A 21,797-nucleotide genomic window follows, 5' to 3' on the forward strand; every position below is an offset into this window, starting at 1 on the left:
TACTAAAGGAAATATTATCTGCTTTAACAAGTTTGTCATGACAATCAATACAAACAACAGCTGGAGGAATAGCTACGAAAAGTTTACAGCAGATACACTTAGCTTTGGTAGATTCAGCACTTGACAGCGATTTTCCTGTAGTATCTTCTGACTCAGATGCAACGTGAGACATCTTGCAATATGTAAGAGAAAAAACAACATATATATAAAGCAAAATTGATCAAATTCCTTAAATGACAGTTTCAGGAATGGGAAAAAATGCCAAAGAACAAGCTTCTAGCAACCAGAAGCAATAAAAAATGAGACTTAAATAATGTGGAGACAAAAGTGACGCCCATATTTTTTCGCGCCAAATAAGACGCCCACATTATTTGGCGCCTAAATGCTTTTTGGCGCCAAAAATGACGCCACATCCGGAACGCCGACATTTTTGGCGCAAAATAACGTCAAAAAATGACGCAACTTCCGGCGACACGTATGACGCCGGAAACGGAAATAGAATTTTTGCGCCAAAAAAGTCCGCGCCAAGAATGACGCAATAAAATGAAGCATTTTCAGCCCCCGCGAGCCTAACAGCCCACAGGGAAAAAGTCAAATTTTAAGGTAAGAAAAAATGTTAAATTAAAATGCATTATCCCAAATATGAAACTGACTGTCTGAAAATAAGGAAAGTTGAACATTCTGAGTCAAGGCAAATAAATGTTTGAATACATATATTTAGAACTTTATAAACAAAGTGCCCAACCATAGCTAGGAGTGTCACAGAAAATAAGACTTACTTACCCCAGGACACTCATCTACATATAGTAGATAGCCAAACCAGTACTGAAACGAGAATCAGTAGAGGTAATGGTATATATAAGAGTATATCGTCGATCTGAAAAGGGAGGTAAGAGATGAATCTCTACGACCGATAACAGAGAACCTATGAAATAGACCCCTTAGAAGGAGATCACTGCATTCAAATAGGCAATACTCTCCTCACATCCCTCTGACATTCACTGCACGCTGAGAGGAAAACCGGGCTCCAACTTGCTGCGGAGCGCATATCAACGTAGAATCTAGCACAAACTTACTTCACCACCTCCATCGGAGGCAAAGTTTGTAAAACTGAATTGTGGGTGTGGTGAGGGGTGTATTTATAGGCATTTTGAGGTTTGGGAAACTTTGCCCCTCCTGGTAGGAATGTATATCCCATACGTCACTAGCTCATGGACTCTTGCTAATTACATGAAAGAAATATACGTTAGCCATGTGGAAAAAAAGAGAAAAAAAAAAAAATCATGCCCAAAAGGATTTATCACCAAAGTACCTCACAAAACGAATAACATGCCAGTAAACGTTTTGAAAACAAACTTCTTTAAATGTCATGCAAAGTTATCACTAAGCCTGCAACCAGTCGCTTCCACTGCAGATAAGGCTTAAGCATTATTTCAGTATTAACAGTATTTTCTCAGTCAAATTCTAGTCCCTAGAAAATAACTCTACTGTGCATACATTTATCAGCCTGATACCAGTCGCTACTACTGCATTTAAGGCTGTACTTACATCATACGGGTAACAGCAGTGTTTTCTTAGTCAATTCCATTCCCAGAAAATATTGTACTGCACATACCTCATTTGCGGGGGACCCTGCATGCTATTCCCATGTTCTGAAGTTACCCCACTCCTCAGAATGTCGAGAACAGCCAGTGGATCTTAGTTACGCCTGCTAAGATCATAGAAAACGCAGGCAGTTTCTTCTTCCAAATACTGCCTGAGATAGAAAAACAGCACACTCCGGTGCCATTTAAAATAACAAACTTTTGATTGAAGAATAATTAAGTAAAAACTCCCACTCCTCCCGCGACCTCCTTCTTTGTTGAGGGTTGCAAGAGAATGACTGGGCATGACATGTGAGGGGAGGAGCTATATAGCAGCTCTGCTTGGGTGATCCTCTTGCAACTTCCTGTTGGGAAGGAGAATATATCCCATAAGTAATGGATGACCCGTGGACTGAACACACTTAACAAGAGAAAATGTACTTTCAACTTGTAATATGAGCGCTAACGCACCTGTGTTAAAAGATTACTTTTAGAGGTGTTTGCAAACGCGTGAAAAAAATATTTAACGCACCACTTGTAGCCCTTTATGTTTAATCTTCACTCTGACCAAAAAAAAGAATTTCTATAATTTGTTCAGCAGCCTTATAAGTGAGCGTCTAAAGAGATGAACCAGCATGAAACACAATTTTTTTCTTTCATGATTAGGACAGGGCATACAACTTAAAAAAAAGTTTCCAATTTACATCTATTATCAAATGTATTTTGTTCTTATGTTAGTCTTTGTTGAAGAGATACCTAGATAGGTAGCGTGCACGTGTCTAGAGTACTACATGACAAGAAATAGTGTTGCCATCTAGTGCTAATGTGTAACCTTGTTGCAAAACTGCTGCCATAAAGTGCTGCAGATTTGCAATAATGTTTGCAAAAAGTATAACAAGAAAACAAAGACAATTTGATAACAGAAGTAAATTTGGAAAGTTTTTTAAACTTGTATGCTCTATCTGAAACATAAAAGAATTTAATTAGGATTTTATGTCCCTTTAAAATTACATGCCAGCATTTCATTAAGTTTTTTCCCAAAGTTTTTATTGAACTTATTAGGTTGCATAAACATGGTAATTACCAGGATTATACGAGACATATGGGAAAAAGTACTGACTGTTTGATCAGTCCATATATCTGTGGAAAATTAAAGGCACAGGATTTTCTTGACGCATTGTTGCATTTTTAACTCTCACAAACTGGTTAAAAACATAGGGTTCCATGTACTAAACAGTGCATTCTGTTCTGAAGCCCTTCTAAGGGCTTACCGCAATGTAAGAAGTAGTAGTGGTCACAGGATTGCTTCTTAGAGGGAGGGAGTGACCCTACACTGCAGAAAAACAAATTAAAGGGAAAGGGAAGGGGGGACACTGCACTAAAGAAAACATTTTAAAAATATAAAACAAAAATAAAATATGTATAAATGAGGTAATGGCAGACAACAGCCAGTACCAAAGATGGCCGCCATTAGTGGGAGGGTTAGAGAGCAGTTTGGAAGGGATCAGGGAGGTGGGAGGGTTGAGGAGGATCATATGTTTGGGAGTGATCATCTGTTATTTCTGAGCAAAGTGGATCCCATAGAAGCTTTTACAATAATTTGTGTCATGATTGCACAAGCGGTATATAAATAATTTCAGTGAGAAACACAAAGTTTGTGAAAATGTAAAAAAAAATAAAAAAAATTTAATGATCGCATTTGGCGGTGAAATGATGGCATGAAATAGACAAAAATGGGCCTAGATGAATATCTTGGGTTGTCTGCTTAAAAAAAAATAACAGAATTTATGCTTACCTGATAAATTACTTTCTCCAACGGTGTGTCCGGTCCACGGCGTCATCCTTACTTGTGGGAATATCTCTTCCCCAACAGGAAATGGCAAAGAGTCCCAGCAAAGCTGGCCATATAGTCCCTCCTAGGCTCCGCCCACCCCAGTCATTCGACCGACGGACAGGAGGAAAAATATAGGAGAAACCATATGGTACCGTGGTGACTGTAGTTAGAGAAAATAATTCATCAGACCTGATTAAAAAACCAGGGTGGGCCGTGGACCGGACACACCGTTGGAGAAAGTAATTTATCAGGTAAGCATAAATTCTGTTTTCTCCAACATTGGTGTGTCCGGTCCACGGCGTCATCCTTACTTGTGGGAACCAATACCAAAGCTTTAGGACACGGATGAAGGGAGGGAGCAAATCAGGTTACCTAAACGGAAGGCACCACGGCTTGCAAAACCTTTCTCCCAAAAATAGCCTCCGAAGAAGCAAAAGTATCAAATTTGTAAAATTTAGCAAAAGTGTGCAGTGAAGACCAAGTCGCTGCCTTACATATCTGATCAACAGAAGCCTCGTTCTTGAAGGCCCATGTGGAAGCCACAGCCCTAGTGGAGTGAGCTGTGATTCTTTCAGGAGGCTGCAGTCTCGTAAGCCAATCGGATGATGCTTTTAAGCCAAAAGGAAAGAGAGGTAGAAGTCGCTTTTTGACCTCTCCTTTTACCAGAATAGACGACAAACAGAGAAGATGTTTGTCTGAAATCTTTTGTAGCTTCTAAATAGAATTTTAGAGCACGGACTACGTCCAAATCGTGTAACAAACGTTGCTTCTTTGAAACTGGATTCGGACACAAAGAAGGTACAACTATCTCCTGGTTAATATTCTTGTTAGAAACAACCTTTGGAAGAAAACCAGGCTTAGTACGCAAAACCACCTTATCTGCATGGAACACCAGATAGGGCGGAGCACACTGCAGAGCAGATAACTCTGAAACTCTTCTAGCAGAAGAAATAGCAACCAAAAACAAAACTTTCCAAGATAACAACTTAATATCTATGGAATGTAGAGGTTCAAACGGAACCCCTTGAAGAACTGAAAGAACTAAATTTAAACTCCAGGGAGGAGTCAAAGGTCTGTAAACAGGCTTGATCCTAACCAGAGCCTGAACAAATGCTTGAACATCTGGCATAGCTGCCAGTCGTTTGTGTAGTAAGACAGATAAAGCAGAAATCTGTCCCTTTAGAGAACTCGCAGATAATCCTTTATCCAAACCTTCTTGCAGAAAGGAAAGAATCTTAGGAATTTTTATCTTATTCCAAGGTAATCCCTTGGATTCACACCAGCAGATATATCTTTTCCATATCTTATGGTAAATCTTTCTAGTTACAGGTTTTCTGGCCTGAACCAGAGTATCAATCACAGAATCTGAAAACCCACGCTTTGATAGAATCAAGCGTTCAATCTCCAAGCCGTCAGCTGGAGGGAGACCAGATTTGGATGTTCGAATGGACCCTGAACAAGAAGGTCCTGTCTCAAAGGTAGCTTCCATGGTGGAACCGATGACATATTCACCAGGTCTGCATACCAAGTCCTGCGTGGCCACGCAGGGGCTATCAAGATCACCGAGGCCCTCTCCTGTTGGATCCTGGCTACCAGCCTGGGAATGAGAGGAAACGGTGGAAACACATAAGCTAGGTTGAAGGTCCAAGGCGCTACTAGTGCATCCACTAGAGTCGCCTTGGGATCCCTGGATCTGGACCCGTAGCAAGGAACCTTGAAGTTCTGACGAGACGCCATCAGATCCATGTCTGGAATGCCCCATAATTGAGTCAATTGGGCAAAAATCTCCGGGTGGAGTTCCCACTCCCCCGGATGGAATGTCTGACGACTCAGATAATCCGCTTCCCAGTTTTCCACACCTGGGATGTGGATCGCAGATAGATGGCAGGAGTGATTCTCCGCCCATTGTATTATTTTGGTTACTTCTTTCATCGCCAGGGAACTCCTTGTTCCCCCCTGATGATTGATATACGCAACAGTCGTCATGTTGTCTGATTGGAATCTTATGAATCTGGCCTTTGCAAGCTGAGGCCAAGCCCTGAGAGCATTGAATATCGCTCTTAGTTCCAGAATGTTTATCGGGAGAAGAGACTCTTCCCGAGACCATAGTCCCTGAGCTTTCAGGGATTCCCAGACCGCACCCCAGCCCACTAGACTGGCGTCGGTCGTGACAATGACCCACTCTGGTCTGCGGAAGCTCATTCCCTGGGATAGGTGGTCCAGGGATATCCACCAACGGAGTGAATCTCTGGTCTTCTGATCTACTTGAATCACTGGAGACAAGTTTGTATAGTCCCCATTCCACTGTTTCAGCATGCACAGTTGTAATGGTCTTAGATGAATTCGCGCAAAAGGAACTATGTCCATTGCCGCAACCATCAACCCTACTACTTCCATGCACTGAGCTATGGAAGGACGTGGAACAGAATGAAGAACTTGACAAGCGCTTAGAAGTTTTGACTTTCTGACATCTGTCAGAAAGATCTTCATTTCTAAGGAATCTATTATTGTTCCCAAGAAGGGAACTCTGGTTGACGGAGATAGAGAACTTTTTTCTATGTTCACCTTCCATCCGTGAGATCTGAGAAAGGCCAGAACGATGTCTGTATGAGCCTTTGATTTTGAAAGGGACGACGCTTGTATTAGAATGTCGTCCAAGTATGGTACTACTGCAATGCCCCTCTGTCTTAGAACCGCTAGAAGGGACCCGAGTACCTTTGTGAAAATCCTTGGAGCAGTGGCTAATCCGAATGGGAGGGCCACAAACTGGTAATGTTTGTCCAGAAAGGCGAACCTTAGGAACTGATGATGTTCTTTGTGGATAGGAATATGTAGGTACGCATCCTTTAGATCCACGGTAGTCATAAATTGACCTTCCTGGATAGTGGGTAGAATCGTTCGAATGGTTTCCATTTTGAACGATGGTACCCTGAGAAATTTGTTTAGGATCTTTAAATCCAGAATTGGTCTGAAGGTTCCCTCTTTTTTGGGAACTACGAACAGATTTGAGTAAAATCCCATTCCTTGATCCGTCATTGGAACTGGGTGTATCACTCCCATCTTTAACAGGTCTTCTACACAAAGTAAGAACGCCTGTCTCTTTATTTGGTTTGAGGATAAGTGAGACATGTGGAACCTTCCCCTTGGGGGTAGTTCCTTGAATTCCAGAAGATAACCCTGAGAAACTATTTCTAGCGTCCAGGGATCCTGAACATCTCTTGCCCAAGCCTGAGCAAAGAGAGAGAGTCTGCCCCCCACTAGATCCGGTCCCAGATCGGGGGCTACTCCTTCATGCTGTTTTGTTAGCAGCGGCAGGCTTCTTGGCCTGCTTACCCTTGTTCCAGCCTTGCATCGGTTTCCAGGCTGGTTTGGTCTGTGAGGTATTACCCTCTTGCTTAGAGGATGCAGAATTAGAGCCCGGTCCGTTCCTGAAATTACGAAAGGAATGAAAATTAGACTTATTCTTGGCCTTGAAAGGCCTATCTTGTGGGAGGGCGTGACCCTTTCCCCCAGTGATGTCTGAGATAATCTCTTTCAATTCTGGTCCAAAGAGTTTTACCCTTGAAGGGGATGTTAAGCAATTTTGTCTTGGATGATACATCCGCTGACCAAGACTTTAGCCAAAGCGCTCTGCGCGCCACAATTGCAAACCCTGAATTTTTCGCCGCTAATCTAGCTAATTGCAAAGCAGCATCTAAAATAAAAGAGTTAGCCAACTTAAGTGCGTGAACTCTGTCCATAACCTCCTCATATGGAGTCTCTCTACTGAGCGACTTTTCTAGTTCCTCAAACCAGAACCACGCTGCTGTAGTGACAGGAACAATGCACGAAATGGGTTGTAGAAGGTAACCTTGCTGTACAAAAATCTTTTTAAGCAAACATTCCAAATTTTTATCCATAGGATCTGTGAAAGCACAACTATCCTCGATAGGAATAGTAGTGCGCTTGTTTAGAGTAGAAACTGCCCCCTCGACCTTAGGGACTGTCTGCCATAAGTCCTTTCTGGGGTCGACCATAGGAAATAATTTCTTAAATATAGGAGGGGGAACAAAAGGTATGCCGGGCTTCTCCCACTCCTTATTCACTATGTCCGCCACCCGCTTGGGTATAGGAAAAGCGTCGGGGTGCACCGGAACCTCTAGGAACTTGTCCATCTTGCATAATTTTTCTGGAATGGCCAAGTTGTCACAATCATCCAGAGTAGATAACACCTCCTTAAGCAGTGCACGGAGATGTTCTAATTTAAATTTAAATGTCACAACATCAGGTTCAGCCTGTTGAGAAATTTTCCCTGAATCTGAAATTTCCCCATCTGACAAAACCTCCCTCATGGCCCCTTCAGATTGGTGTGAGGGTATGACAGAACAATTACCCTCACACCAATCTGAAGGTGTGATATGCAGGCATTTTGGATAAAATATTTGCTATGGAGTTATCCATTACAGCCGTCAATTGTTGCATGGTAATAAGCATTGGCGCGCTAGAAGTACTAGGGGCCTCCTGCGTGGGCAAAACTGGCGTAGACACAGAAGGAGATGATGTAGAACCATGTCTACTCCCTTCATCTGAGGAATCATCTTGGGCAATTTCATTATCTGTGGCAGTACTGTCCTTACTTTGATTGAACGCTATGGCACAATTATCACACAATTTTGAAGGGGGAGACACATTGGCTTTCATACATATAGAACATAGCTTATCTGAAGGCACAGACATGTTAAACAGGCTTAAACTTGTCAATAAAGCACAAAAACCGTTTTAAAACAAAACCGTTACTGTCTCTTTAAATTTTAAACAGAGCACACTTTATTACTGAATATGTGAAAAAATATGAAGGAATTGTTCAAAATTTACCAAAATTTCACCACAGTGTCTTAAAGCATTAAAAGTATTGCACACCAATTTTCAGAGCTCTAACCCTTAAAATAACGAAACCGGAGCCGGTTATATATTTAACCCCTATACAGTCCCAGCTACAGCCTTTGCTGTGATTTTACCAAGCCCAGAGGGGAATACGATACCAAATGACGCCTTTTAGGAACTTTTCCAACTACTTTCAGGTCCTCACACATGCATCTGCATGTCTTGCTCTCAAAAACAACTGCGCAGTAATGGCGCGAAAATGAGGCTCAGCCTACAACTGGGAAGGCTCTTCCTGACTGGAAAAGGTGTCTAACATAGTGCCTGACGTTAAAAAACGTTCCCCAAGTTTATAAGTGTGAATTATCAGCATAAACATGCATAAAATGTCCAAATAAAGCAATCGATTTAGCCCATAAAAGTGTCTACCAGTTTTATAGCCCATATTAAGCCCTTTATTCTGTTTGAGACTAAGAAAATGGCTTACCGGACCCCATGAGGGGAAATGACAGCCTTCCAGCATTACACAGTCTTGTTAGAAATATGGCTAGTCATACCTTAAGCAGAAAAGTCTGCTAACTGTTTCCCCCAACTGAAGTTACTTCAGCTCAACAGTCCTATGTGGAAACAGCAATCTATTTTAGTTACTGTCTGCTAAAATCATCTTCCTCTCACAAACAGAAATCTTCATCCTTTTCTGTTTCAGAGTAAATAGTACATACCAGCACTATTTTAAAATAACAAACTCTTGATAGTAGAATAAAAAACTACAACTAAACACCACATACTCTTAACCATCTCCGTTGAGATGTTGCCTGTGCAACGGCAAAGAGAATGACTGGGGTGGGCGGAGCCTAGGAGGGACTATATGGCCAGCTTTGCTGGGACTCTTTGCCATTTCCTGTTGGGGAAGAGATATTCCCACAAGTAAGGATGACGCCGTGGACCGGACACACCAATGTTGGAGAAATATAGTTTTGATAGGTAAACAAATAAAATACAAGGCTCTATTTCTGTTTAAATGGAAAGAACTTGTCGGTCTGCAATCGCCACTTACATTGCATTGTGTGGCAACATTTTTGTGCTTTCTTGTGTAATGCTTTGCCCATCTCTTGCTCAACCTGAACCAATTGCATGAGAGCAGGGCAAGTCAATCCCCACCCCGAACAAGCAAGTGTGAGGTGATTAATCTTGCAACTTCTAAGATGGTGGTGAGGCTAAGGAAGCAGCTTCAACTTCTTAAAGGGACAGTCAACACCAGAACTTTTGTAGTTTCAAAAGATAGATAATCCCTTTATTACCCATTGCCCAGTTTTGCATAACCAACACAGTTATAATTATACACGTTTTACCTCTGTGATTACCATGTATCTAAGCCTCTGCAGACTGCCCCCTTATTTCAGTTCTTTTGACAGACTTGCATTTTAGCCAATCAGTGCTCACTCCTCTGTAAATTTACGCTCTTGAACTCAATGTTATCTATATGAAACACATGAACTAACACCCCTCTAGTGGTGAAAAACTGTCTAAATATATTGAGCTTAGAGGCGGCCTTTAACTAAGAATACCAAGAGAACAAAGCAAAATTCGTGATATAAGTAAATTGGAAAGTTGTTTAAAATTACATGCCCTATTTAAATCATGATAGTTTTTTTTGGATTTGTCTGTCCCTTTAAATTTGTTGCTGCAGCATCACAAAGTCTCAGAGGCTGTAAGTGCAGCTTAATAAAAGTACCCCTTACATGTATGTTGGTGTAGCTTTATTTAGTAGTCAAGTAAAGATCAGCCTAATTACTAACTTCCGTCAGCATGTTCAGTCTTCATTCTAAATACACAGTATGATCCAACAGCTGAGTAAAATAAACCTACACTACTCACAGCTGACTATTGTATAAAAAAAAAAAAAAAATTAATAGGAGGACAAAAGTTTATAAATGTATTTGATTACCAGTTTTACAATGTATACATTTTAGGGAATTATGTACTATTAATCAAATAAAAAATAAACAAAATAAAATAGAATGTACTATTTTAGATATAATTTGAAATGCAAATACATAAATATAAATACTATTTTTTCATTCATTCTGTGCTTGTGTAGTTTTTTCACACGGTTGAACACAGTCATGAAATCAACACCAAACTGCTAAATATCTGAAAGCTATTTCATGTTTTTTTCTACTTACAGACTTCGGTAATGTTGGGTCAACAGCTGAGTCACTGTATCCAATGGCTGCATACAGCTTTGTTTTCTCCTCAGAACTTAACAATTCTTCAAAACCTGCTGAAATCCAATAACAATTAGAAAATCAAAGCTAAGAACAGTATTCACAGTTCCTTGGCAAAAGTAGAAGTTACATGAAAGCTTGTTTATTACTGTTCTTCTTTAGAGAAACAGGAGAAAAACATAATTTATGCTTACCAGATAAATTTCTTTGCTTCCGGATAGGGAGAGTCCACGGTTTCATTCCTTACTGTTGGGAAATACAACACCTGGCCACCAGGAGGAGGCAAATACACCCCAGCCAAAGGCTTAAATATCTCTCCCACTTCCTCATTACCCCAGTCATTCTGCCGAGGGAACAAGGAAAAGTAGGAGAAACATTAGGGTATAAATGGTGCCAGAAGAATAAAATAAATAATAGATAGCCGATAGACAAGAAAAAAAAAGGAACCACATTCTCCTGATTGATGTTGCGATCTGACACAACCTTAGGAAGAAAACCTACTTTAGTACGTAAAACTGCCTTATCTGCATGAAAAAACAGATAAGGGGGCTCACATTGCAAAGCAGAAATCTCAGAAACTCTGCGCGCAGAGGCAATAGCCAATAAGAAAGAGAACCTTCCAAGATAACAATTTAATGTCAACGGAATGCAGAGGATCAACTGGAACCTGTTACAAAACCCAAAGAACAAGATTTAGGCTCCAAGGAGGAGCCCCAGATCTAAACACAGGTCTGATCCTAATTAGAGCCTTAACTAAGGACTGCACGCCTGGAAGCTCAGCCAGTTTCTTGTGAAATAAAACCAACAGGGCCGAAATCTGTACCCTCAGGGAACTAGCAGAAAGGCCCTTCTCCAGCCCATCCTGGAGAAAAGATAAAATCCTGGCAACCTTAACTCTGTGCCAGGAAAAACCACGCTCTTCAAACCAGAATAAGTAGGTACTCCACATCTTGTGGTAGATACGCAGAGTAACTGGTTTACGAGCTTGAATAAGAGTATCAATGAAACTCTCAGAGCCTTGAGACCCTCACAGGTGATTAGTTCGCGCTCTATAAGTACCCAATAGACTTGTATCAGCAGGTCTCTGCGACAAGGTAACTTCCATGGAGGAGATGAGGACATCTCCACTAGATCCGTTCAAGTATGGGGCTACTGCAACCACGTCTTTCGCGGCCACAATGGAGCAACCAGGATTACTGATACCCGCTCCTGCTTGATGCGGGCCACCACTCGAGGAAGAAGCGGTAATGGAGGAAAAAGATACATGAGTTTGATCCTCCAGGGCACTGCTAATGCATCTATTAGATCCGCTTGGGGATCCCTCGACCAGTACCTGGGTACCTTGGTATTGAGACGGGACGCCATGAGATCTATCTCTGGCATCCCTCACTTGCTGCAAATCTCTGCAAACACCTCGGGATGGAGAGACCATTCCCCTGGATGGAAGGATTGCCTGCTGAGAAAATCCGCCTCCGCCCACTCCAGAATCTGAGATGCTTCCTTCATTGCCAAGGAACTTCTTGTTCCCCCCCTGATGGTTGATGTAAGCCACTGAGGTTATATTGTCTGATTGGAATCTGATAAACTGGGACGAACCCAGAAGTGGCCACAACCCCTGTGCCTTCCTGGCACCCCAAACAGCTCCCCATCCAGATAGGCTTGCGTCACAATCTCCCAGGATGGTCTTAAGAAGCATGTCCCTTGGGACAGATGATCTGGACAGAGACACCAAGAAAGCGATTCTCTCGACCGGCTGTCTAATACAAACTGTTGAGACAGATCTGAATGTTCACCGCTCCACTGCCTCAGCATGCACAGTTGTAAAGATCGGAGACGGAACCTGGTAAAAGGAATGATGTCCATGCAGGACACCATGAGACCAATCACCTTCATACACTGAGCCACAGAGGGGCTCAAGGAGGTCCGGAGGGCAAGACATGCTGAAGTAAGATTGCAACGTCTCTGGTCTGTTAGAAATATCCTCATGGATATGGAGTCTATTATAGTAACCAGGAATTCCACCCTGGTACTTGGGATAAGATAACTCTTTTCCAAGTTTATCTTCCATCCATGTGATCGAAGAAGACTGAGAAGGGACTCTGAGACTACTTCCGCAAGACAAAAGGATGGTGCTTGCATCAGAATATCGTCCAAAAGAGCCCCCAGAACCTTCATAAAGATTCTTAGAGCAGTAGCTAGGCCAAACGGAAGGGCAATGAACTGGAAATGCTGGTCCAGGAATGAAAACCTCAGGAATTGAAAAAGTGTCCCCTGTGGATTGGAACCATGAAGGTAAGCGTCCTTCAGATCTATAGTGGTCATAAACTGGCCTTCCTGAGTTAAAGGAAGGATTGACATTATCGTCTCCATCTTGAAGGAAGGGACACTGAGAAATTTGTTTAAGCACTTTAGGTTCAGAATTGGGCAGAAAGTTCCCTCCTTCTTTGGGACCACGAAAAGGTTTAAATAAAACCCCAAACCTCTTTCTTCGATAGGCACCGGGACCACAACTCCTAAGGAGGATAGATCCCGAATGCACCCTAGAAAGGCATCCCTCTTTTCTGGTCTGGTAGACAGATTCAAGAGAAGGAATCTGCCCCTTGGTAGATGAGATTTGAAGCCAACCTTGTATCCCTGAGATACCACCTCCAGGACCAACGAATCCTGTACGTCCTTGAACCAGGCATCTGAAAAAAGAGACAGTCTGCCCCTACACAATCCGATTCCAGATCGGGGGCCACCCTTTCATGCCGATTTGTTTTCGGTGGGCTTCTTTTTCTGCTTGGAATTATTCCAGGACTGAGCCGGCTTCCAAGTACTCTTGGGTTGCTCGGGCTTGGAGGAGGATTGTTGTCATTGGGATTTGTCAGAACGAAAGGAACAAAAATTCTCTTAGACCTGTTCTTCTTATCTTGTGGTAGGAAGGCACCCTTGCCTCCTAGAAATAATGGAGTCCAGGCCTGGACCAAATAAAGTCTTTCCCTTGAAGGGAATAGAAAGGAGTCTGGACTTAGAAGTCATATCCGCAAACCAAGACTTCAACCAGAGCACCCGGCGGGCTAGGACCGCAAAGCCAGAGGCCTTTGCCTTTAGGCGAATATTTTGCATACTCGCATCACAGACAAAAGAAATAGCAATTCTCAGAGCTTTAATTCTATCTTGAATATTCTTGAGGGAGACTCTACCTCAATGAGTTCAGACAAAGAGTCACACCAGTAGGTAGTCGCTCCAGCAACTGTGGCAACTGCAGCCGCCGGTTGAAACAAAATTCCTGTATGTTGAAACATCTTTCGCAGAAAGGCTTCCATTTTCTTATCCATCGGCTCTCTGAACGAAGAATTATCTTCAAGAGGTATAGTAAAGCGTTTAGAAAGCGTAGAGATAGCACAATCCACCTTATAAATGGAGCCCCACAAATCCAGTTGAGAGTCCAGGACCGGGAACAAGTTTTTAAAAGTAGACAAGGGGGAAAAGGAAGGACCAATTCTTTCCTATTCGTTCTTAATAATGTTCGCCATCTTAACCGGCACAGGAAAAGTCAAAAGGAACTTTCCTGTTATCGTAAACTCTGTCTAATTTAGATATCATAGATTCTTCAGGCAGTGCGGCCTCTGGAACCTCTAACGTAGACAGAACCTCCTTTAATAAAAAACGCAAGTGCTCAATTTTAAATCTGAAGGACGGTTCCTCCGCAGCAGGAGGCTTAGACGCTAAGGACTCGACCCAGAAAGTTCTCCTCTGAAGCTACAGAGGTTAACTCATCATCGGATAACTGGGACATAATAGCTAAATCCGATAAATATTTAGATGATTCCAGGTCAGGAGAGCTATGTTTAACCTTTCTCTTGCGTTTGTTAGAGCGAGGAAATGAACTGAGGGCCGCAGACACCGCCATCTGTAACTGCGCAGCAAAGTCCGCAGAAAGAAGGCCCCCTCGGAATGGAGGATTAGATGTGCTACAGAGAACTTTATGGAGAGTGGATAATGTAGCAAGGGTAGTAATCTCACAGGATGTCGAGTCCTGAGAGGTAGATGGCAGGGACTAAGAGCCTTAGCAGGCTTGTCTCCCTTCTAAGACTTTATAACGGTGTTAAGTCATGTGGAATTTAATTAAGCGGGCAGGAAAACCATGGTTTCCTCACAATATAAACAGGCATGATTTAGTACAGAAGGAGTACCTTCTAACATGTCAGAGTCCTCCATAGCTCAGGTTATACCCACAGAAGGACACAAATAAAAAATGTTATTATAGAAAACTGCACCTTTATACTCCCAATGGCTGGGGCACTCACCACCTCCTAGACCCAGACAGTTAACAGAGGAAACACTCTCCTCAGGTTAAAGTCTCAGCCGGAATGGAGGAAATGAACATAGACCACATCCGGTCACATGGAGTGCAAGACAGTACTTCCCCTGTTATTAAAAGTACAGCAAGTAATATGAACTATGCAACACTTTCAAAAACGAAAGTGAAACTTAAAAGTGAAACCTGTTTATTCCAGCCAAAAACAACTGTCTATCAGCCTAGGAAAAAAAAATCACACAAATCAGCATGCAAATAATCAATACACTGATTAATTAACCCCAACTGCTCAATAAACCCCCTTCAGAAATTATTAACCCTGGATCCTATCAAGGTATAAAGGAGCCACACTGTGAGCCTGTTATAGCGTTTTATGTGTAAAAATTGAAACAACCTTACCTCCAGGATCCATGCTGTGGAACAGAACACAGCCTCTCAAGTGTGACAGTCTTATAGCAGCGCTCCTGACATGGACTTGAGTGAGAGAAGCAGGCAGTGAAACACTAGAAGACTCTAACTTTCATCAATACTCTTACTGAGAGGTTGACATGACTACTTAAAACTCCAGTCCTATCTTAAAGGGCAGACACCCTTTTTCAGGACTCTCCAAATCTGACACTTCTCTGCCACCTCCTAATGTGACGAAAGGCAAAAAATGACTGGGTTAATGAGGAAGTAGGAGGGATATTCAAGCCTTTGGCTAGGGTGTTTTTGCCTCCTCCTGGTGGTCAGGTGTTGTATTTCCCAACAGTAAGGAATGAAGCCGTGGACTCTCCCTATTTTAGGAAGGAAATTAGATTAATGTCACACCTTTGATAATTTTCTTCTCCTGGTCAACAACTCCATGCACTAGCAAAAGATCACTAGCATCTTAAAGGGACAGTCTACTCAAGAATTTGTATTGTTTAAAAAGATAGATAATCCCTTTATTACCCACCATTCCCCAGTTTTGCATAACAGCATGGTTATATTAATATACTTTTGAACTCTGTGATTATCTACTTTCTAAGACTCTGCAGACTGCTCCCTTATTTAAGTTCTTTTGACAGATATACATTTTAGCCAATCAGTGCTGACTCCTAGGTAACTCCACGGGAATGAGCACAATGTTGCTGTAAAAAAAAAAAAAAAAAAACTGTCAAAATGCACTGACATAAGAAGCATCCTTCAAGGGCTTAGAAATTAGCATATGAGCCTACCAATATTTAATTTTCAATAAAGAATACCAAGAGAACAAAGCAAATTTGATGATAAAAGTAAATTGGAAAGTTGTTTAAAATTGCATGTCCTATCTGAATCATGCAAGGTTAATTTTGACTAGACAGTCCCTTTAATGTGCAAACAATGACCACTATAAAATGCTGCCATTCCCTTGTAAACTTGTAACTAGAAGGTTCAATTATGAAAAACGGAATGCTGGCATTGTTATACAACAGAAAAACTATTAAATGCAGACATCAATTCCTCCCTTTCCCAAATGACAAGCAAAATATTAGCCAATAAGAAATACCAAAGGTAAAACATAATTTATGCTTACCTGATAAATTATTTTCTTTCCTAGCATGGAGAGTCCACGATTCCATTCAATTACTGTTGAGAATTCAACTCATGGCCACCAGGAGGAGGCAGACACACCCCAGCAAAGCTTAAGTATACCTCCCACTTCCCTTACTCCCCAGTCATTCAGCTGAGGGAATAAGGAAAGAGGAAGAGGAACACAAGGGTTATTGAGGTGTCTGAAGAATATAAAATAAATGCTGCCTTAAAAATTATAGTTCCTTCTGAGATGAATAATTAGGACAAAATATCCTGATTGATATTGCGGTACAAGACCACCTTGGGAAGAAATACCAATTTAGTAGGTAGAACAGCCCTATCGGCATGAAATAAACATCTTAGTGTCCTAAGATCACTAAGAAAAATATGCAATAAACAAAAAGGACCTCAGCCCCCATTCCTATCTTGTAATTCTCTCTACATATATACATGAAAATTTAATTTACGGGTACAGTCTTGTATGTAACATTTCGGGTTTATTTAGAAAAATGAAACGATCTTACCGGAATCTACGCCGTGGAACAGGAACACGACCCTTCAAGTGTGACAGATAGTAGCCTCGCTTCTGACATGGACTTGAGTGAATAAAGGTAGGCAGCGAAATTCGTCAACACTTATTACCAAGGAACTGTTATGGGTTCGCAGGAAAACTCTCCCTGCATCTGCGGACACTAACTTTCATCCATGCTCTCACTGAGAAGCTGACAGGATTATTTAAAACTCCAGTCCCATTGCGAAGAGTACTACCCTCCATAAGAGACTATCTTGAACTTCTGACACTTCTCTGCCAACCTCCTGTGATGAAAGGCAAAGAATGACTGGCGGATGAGGGAAGTGGGGGAGGTATTTAAGCCTTTGGCTGGGGTGTCTTTGCCTCCTCCTGGTGGCCAGGTTCTGTATTTCCCAAAAGTAATGAATGCAGCTGTGGACCCGTTTAAGAAGAAAAACAATTAAACTTATTTTTTAACATGAATACTTTAGAGATCATTTAATTACCCTTTCTAACATTTTAATTTCATGGGTATCTTATATAATTTAACATAACTTACTTCCAGATTTTGCAGTTTCCTTTTTTTCAGTATTTTCACCAGACCAGCCCCACATCCAGCCAAACCACCCACCGGAGTTGTTGTCCTCATCCTTTACTCCAGGCCTGTATATTTTAAGACCAGCTTTGCGTGCCTGGAAAAATAATATATATATATATTAGATTATAGGCCTTAATTAATTTTGCACAAAAATCTGCTTCCTCACGCCTTGCTAATGAAAACTCCAAGGATTGATACACTTTATAATTTGCTAGAAAATGTATCTCTTATACATATATACACTTTAAATGAATATAGGGCTGAAAATATCCACTAGTCAACTCAAAAAGAAGGAAACATGGCAAAACTCAACTTCAAGATAAAATATAATTAAAACAAAATGTATGCTTACCTGATAAATTATTTTCTTTCCTGGCATGAAGAGTGACAAATCCATTCAATTACTAGTGGGAATTCAACTCCTGGCCACCAGGTGGAGGCAAAGAACACTCCAGCAAAGCTGTTAAAGTGATGGTAAACTCTCCCCTTTTTAAAATCAGATCTGGAATGTAAGCACTATTTTAGATGGGGTTTTATTCATCATGTGCAATGAAGATGCGCTATAACTTAGTTTTTAATATAGATATGAAATTCAAATACCCCAGTTACAAAACCCACTTCAAAAGTCAATTTTCCTGTCAGCTAAATGATTGAATTACTCTCCAATCAATGCTCTAGCTACAACAAAAGTGCCATATGGGGAGAGCGCTGATTGGACAACAATTCAATCTGTTAGCTCACAGAAAAGTTTACTTTTTTTTTTTTACTTGAAGTGGGCGGAGGAGCATGAAGTATTTGAATTTCATATCTATATTAATAACTAAGTTATACTGCATCTTCATTACAGCTAATTAATTAAACGTCATCTAAAATAGCGCTTACATTCCAGATCTGATTTTATAAAGGGTAGAGTTTACCATCACTTTAAGTATCACTCCCACTTCCCATAAACTCGCAGTCATTCAGCCGAGGGAATACGGAAAGAGAAGAGGACACAAAAGGTATAGAGGTGTCAGAGGTATAAAAGAACAAAATTTAACGCAGTCTTAAAAATAAAACAAGGGCGGGTCGTGGACAAGAAAGAAAATAATTTATCAGGTAAGCATAAATTTTGTTTTCCTTCCAATGGCATGGAGCATATACGAATCCATTTAATTACTAGTGGGAACCAATACCCAAGCTAGAGGACACAGAATGAAAGTGAGGGAGAAAGTGGACCTAAACAGAAGGCAACCCCACCTGAAGAACTTTCTTCCCAAAAGAAGCCTCCGCGGAGGCAAAAAGCATTGATTCGGGCAAAAGTAAGTAACTTCGGGGAAAAGTAAGCAATGAGGGCCAAAAGGCCGCTATGCAGATCTGAACCACAAAAGATTAATTATTTAAGACCCAGGAAGAAAAGACAGACCCAGAAGAAAGAGCCTAAATACTCACAGTAGGCTGTAGACCAGCTGGCTCTAAGTCAACCAAATAATACTTCTCAACCAGAAAGAAGAGAAGAAGAAAACTCCTGTCCTTATGCTAACCAGAGAGAAATTAAAATCTCTCAGAAAGAATTACAGAGCACGCACAACATCCAAGCTATGCAACAGAATTCCTAGGACAGAACAAAGGAACAACAATTTTTTAATTTAAACTGCGGTCAGACACTACCTTAGGAAGAAATCCTAACTAAGAACGAAGAACCGCCCTATCCGCAGACAAAGCAAGGAGAGGAAACACACTGCAGAGCCGAAAGCTCTGAAACTCTGCGAGTAGAAGAAATAGCGAGGACAAACTTTCTGTCAGGATTCTCCTTGTTTCCCTGCATTCATGTCTAAACTCCTCCCAGTTTAACTTTAAATCAGCAACACGCCCTGTTCCTAGTGCTTAGTAATTTTGTGGTTTATCACAGATATGTCCTCTGACCTAAGCTACTGATTACCTTGGGCTTTATTTGATTCAAACTACCTTCTAGTGGATTACTTGCTCACTTTAAAGATTTCCTCAGGATTGTAGAAGCCAGATCTGTTACCTAACTCTATCCGCCTAACATAAGGACTCAGCGTGTAAAACGCTATTTTGGCAAACTGCAAACAGCTGATCAAATCATCTCACCTTCTAGCTACATTCCGGATTTACATTTGTACTTGGGCAGAAGTATTGTCAACAGCATTATTCTACAACCGGAATTACCACAAAAGCCTTACATCAGCAGAGACTGTTTAATCCTCCGGTTACGGCAAACCCGACTTCCAGCTGATCGTACGGTGATGTCACCCGTCACTCTAACTGTCTCAGAGATTATTCCGCCCACTCTGTTTTGCTGCTACTACGCAAGTTCAGAGAGTCAATACGGGTTGAGAGCTGCTGCTATCCACACAGTTCCGTTACTGCTGACGAACTCTCTCTAAGGTAACCCAATCTTCAGCCTCATTTTACTCATCATTCCTTCTCATATTCTCAGCATTGCTAATTGGGGTTTTATAACATCTTGTGAACCAAATCATTATAGTTCACATACTAAATTCCCCTGCAGCAATTTATCACTTACTATAGCATATCAACTATTTTCATAAGTAGTAGTTGTTACATAGCAAGTGACACAAATACAACTTAAAGGGATAGTAACCCCTCATTTTTTATATCATGATTCAGATAGAGCATGCAATTTTAAGTAACTTTCTAATTTACTACTATTATCATGTTCTCATGTTATCTTGATTTGAAAAAGCAGTAATAAAAGTTTAGGAGCCGGCCCATTTTTTAGTTCAGCACCTTGGTAGAGCTGCTGATTGGTTTGCTACTTTTAGCCAAAAATCAGCAAATGCTACCCATGTGCTGAACAAAAAATGGTCTGGCTCTAAAGCTTACAGTACTGCTTTTTCAAATCAAGATGGCATGAGAACAAAGAAAAATTGATAATAGAAGTAAATTAGAAAGGTGCTTAAAATCTCATGCTCTATCTGAATCATGAAAAAAAAATTGCGTTTAGTATCCGTTTAATAATCATCTAAGTCTGCAGCTGAGATTTGCTTATAAAAAAATAACCAGGGTTACTCAGATAACTTCAACTTTGACACTTTCCAAGATAACGTCTTAATAACAACCGAATGCATAGGCTCAAAAGGAGCCTGAGCAAAAACCTAAGAACCAGAGTAAGACTCCATGGAGGAGCAACTGGATCAAACACAGGCCTGATTCTGACCAAGGCCTGAATTCAAGGATAGCAATTCCACCAGACGATAAAAAAGAGGAAACGAAAGGGCTGAGAACTGACCCTTCAGAGAAAAATGATTGACAAGTCCGTCTCCAGGATCTCCTAAAGAAAAGACAGAATTCGAGGACCCCCCAGACACCAAGGGACACCACACCCCATGGTAAGTCCTGCGAGCTATTGGCTTACAAGCCTGAAGAATAGATTAAAAAAACCCTAGAGGGAAAACCTTGTCCAGACAAAACTAGGTGTTCAATCTCCTAACAGTCAGCGTCAGAGAATCCAGATTCGAAGAGGGAAAAAGACTCTGAAATAGATGGTCCCTCCATAGAGGAAAACTGCCAAAAAGTAATGGACAACATCCATATAAGGTCTGTAACCTAGATTCTGAGATGCCAAGCTGGGGCGATTAGAATCACTGACGCTAGCTCCTGCTAGATATAAGATAAAAAAATCTGTCAGCTCAGACAATCCGCCTCCCAGATGACAAACCCTGGGAGAAGACAGAAAAATTACAAATGAAAAATGGAAAGCACCTTCTTCATAGCTAGGTGATCCGAGGTTCTTCCTGGAGGAACAGAAAAGTATTGCGCTAAGGGTGACACTCACAGCCTATCCTAAGGAATCCCTCCACGAGGACAACCAGTAAATAGAAATAAAGAAAAAAGAAGGACGACGCTATAAGCGGAGTGAAAAACGGGGTAAAAGAATATATATCAAAGGATAACACAATTCAAAAACGTGCTATTCAAATAGACCACTAATCTAAATTTGACAGTGTCAAAACCACCCAAAAAGCCCCTAATGTGGGTGTAAGTAAAAACCTGAATAAGGTACTGGTGATAATAAGTTGAATGTATATATCACAATCGTGAAGAAATATGAAACTATGACAAACAGACAAAATGTGTGCAATAAAGAGTGTAGTAATCTTAATAGATTAAATGCTAATAGATTAAGTGTGAAGTCAAATAGATGTGCTGTGACAAAAGATGTGGCTTAAGTCCTAGCTAAGCAATAGCGGAACCAACGCAATACCTCAAAAAAGAAATAAGTCAGAAAGTTATAATAGAACGATATTATTTAATGATAACACAGTAGCTCTTGCTGAATAATATGCAAATTCAGTGGCAATTTATAAAATGGTAATG

The 21,797-nt window shown here is 41.1% G+C and overlaps 1 protein-coding gene across 4 annotated transcripts in view; it reads right to left on the reverse strand.

Moving 5' to 3' along the window:
- Positions 1–21,797, reverse strand: part of VPS13A (vacuolar protein sorting 13 homolog A) — a 767,672-nt gene that overhangs the window by 551,482 nt on the left and 194,393 nt on the right. For 3 of the 4 annotated variants that reach the window (XM_053702483.1, XM_053702481.1, XM_053702480.1), the window contains exons 15-16: positions 17,415–17,547; positions 10,464–10,561 (exon numbers count right to left, since the gene is read on the reverse strand). In XM_053702483.1, coding sequence (XP_053558458.1) covers positions 10,464–10,561; positions 17,415–17,547 — 231 coding nt within the window. The remainder of the gene's footprint in view (positions 1–10,463; positions 10,562–17,414; positions 17,548–21,797) is intronic. The other variant, XM_053702484.1, reaches the window with a different exon arrangement.

Source organism: Bombina bombina, chromosome 2 (assembly GCF_027579735.1).
Source record: "Bombina bombina isolate aBomBom1 chromosome 2, aBomBom1.pri, whole genome shotgun sequence".
Taxonomy (NCBI): domain Eukaryota; kingdom Metazoa; phylum Chordata; class Amphibia; order Anura; family Bombinatoridae; genus Bombina; species Bombina bombina.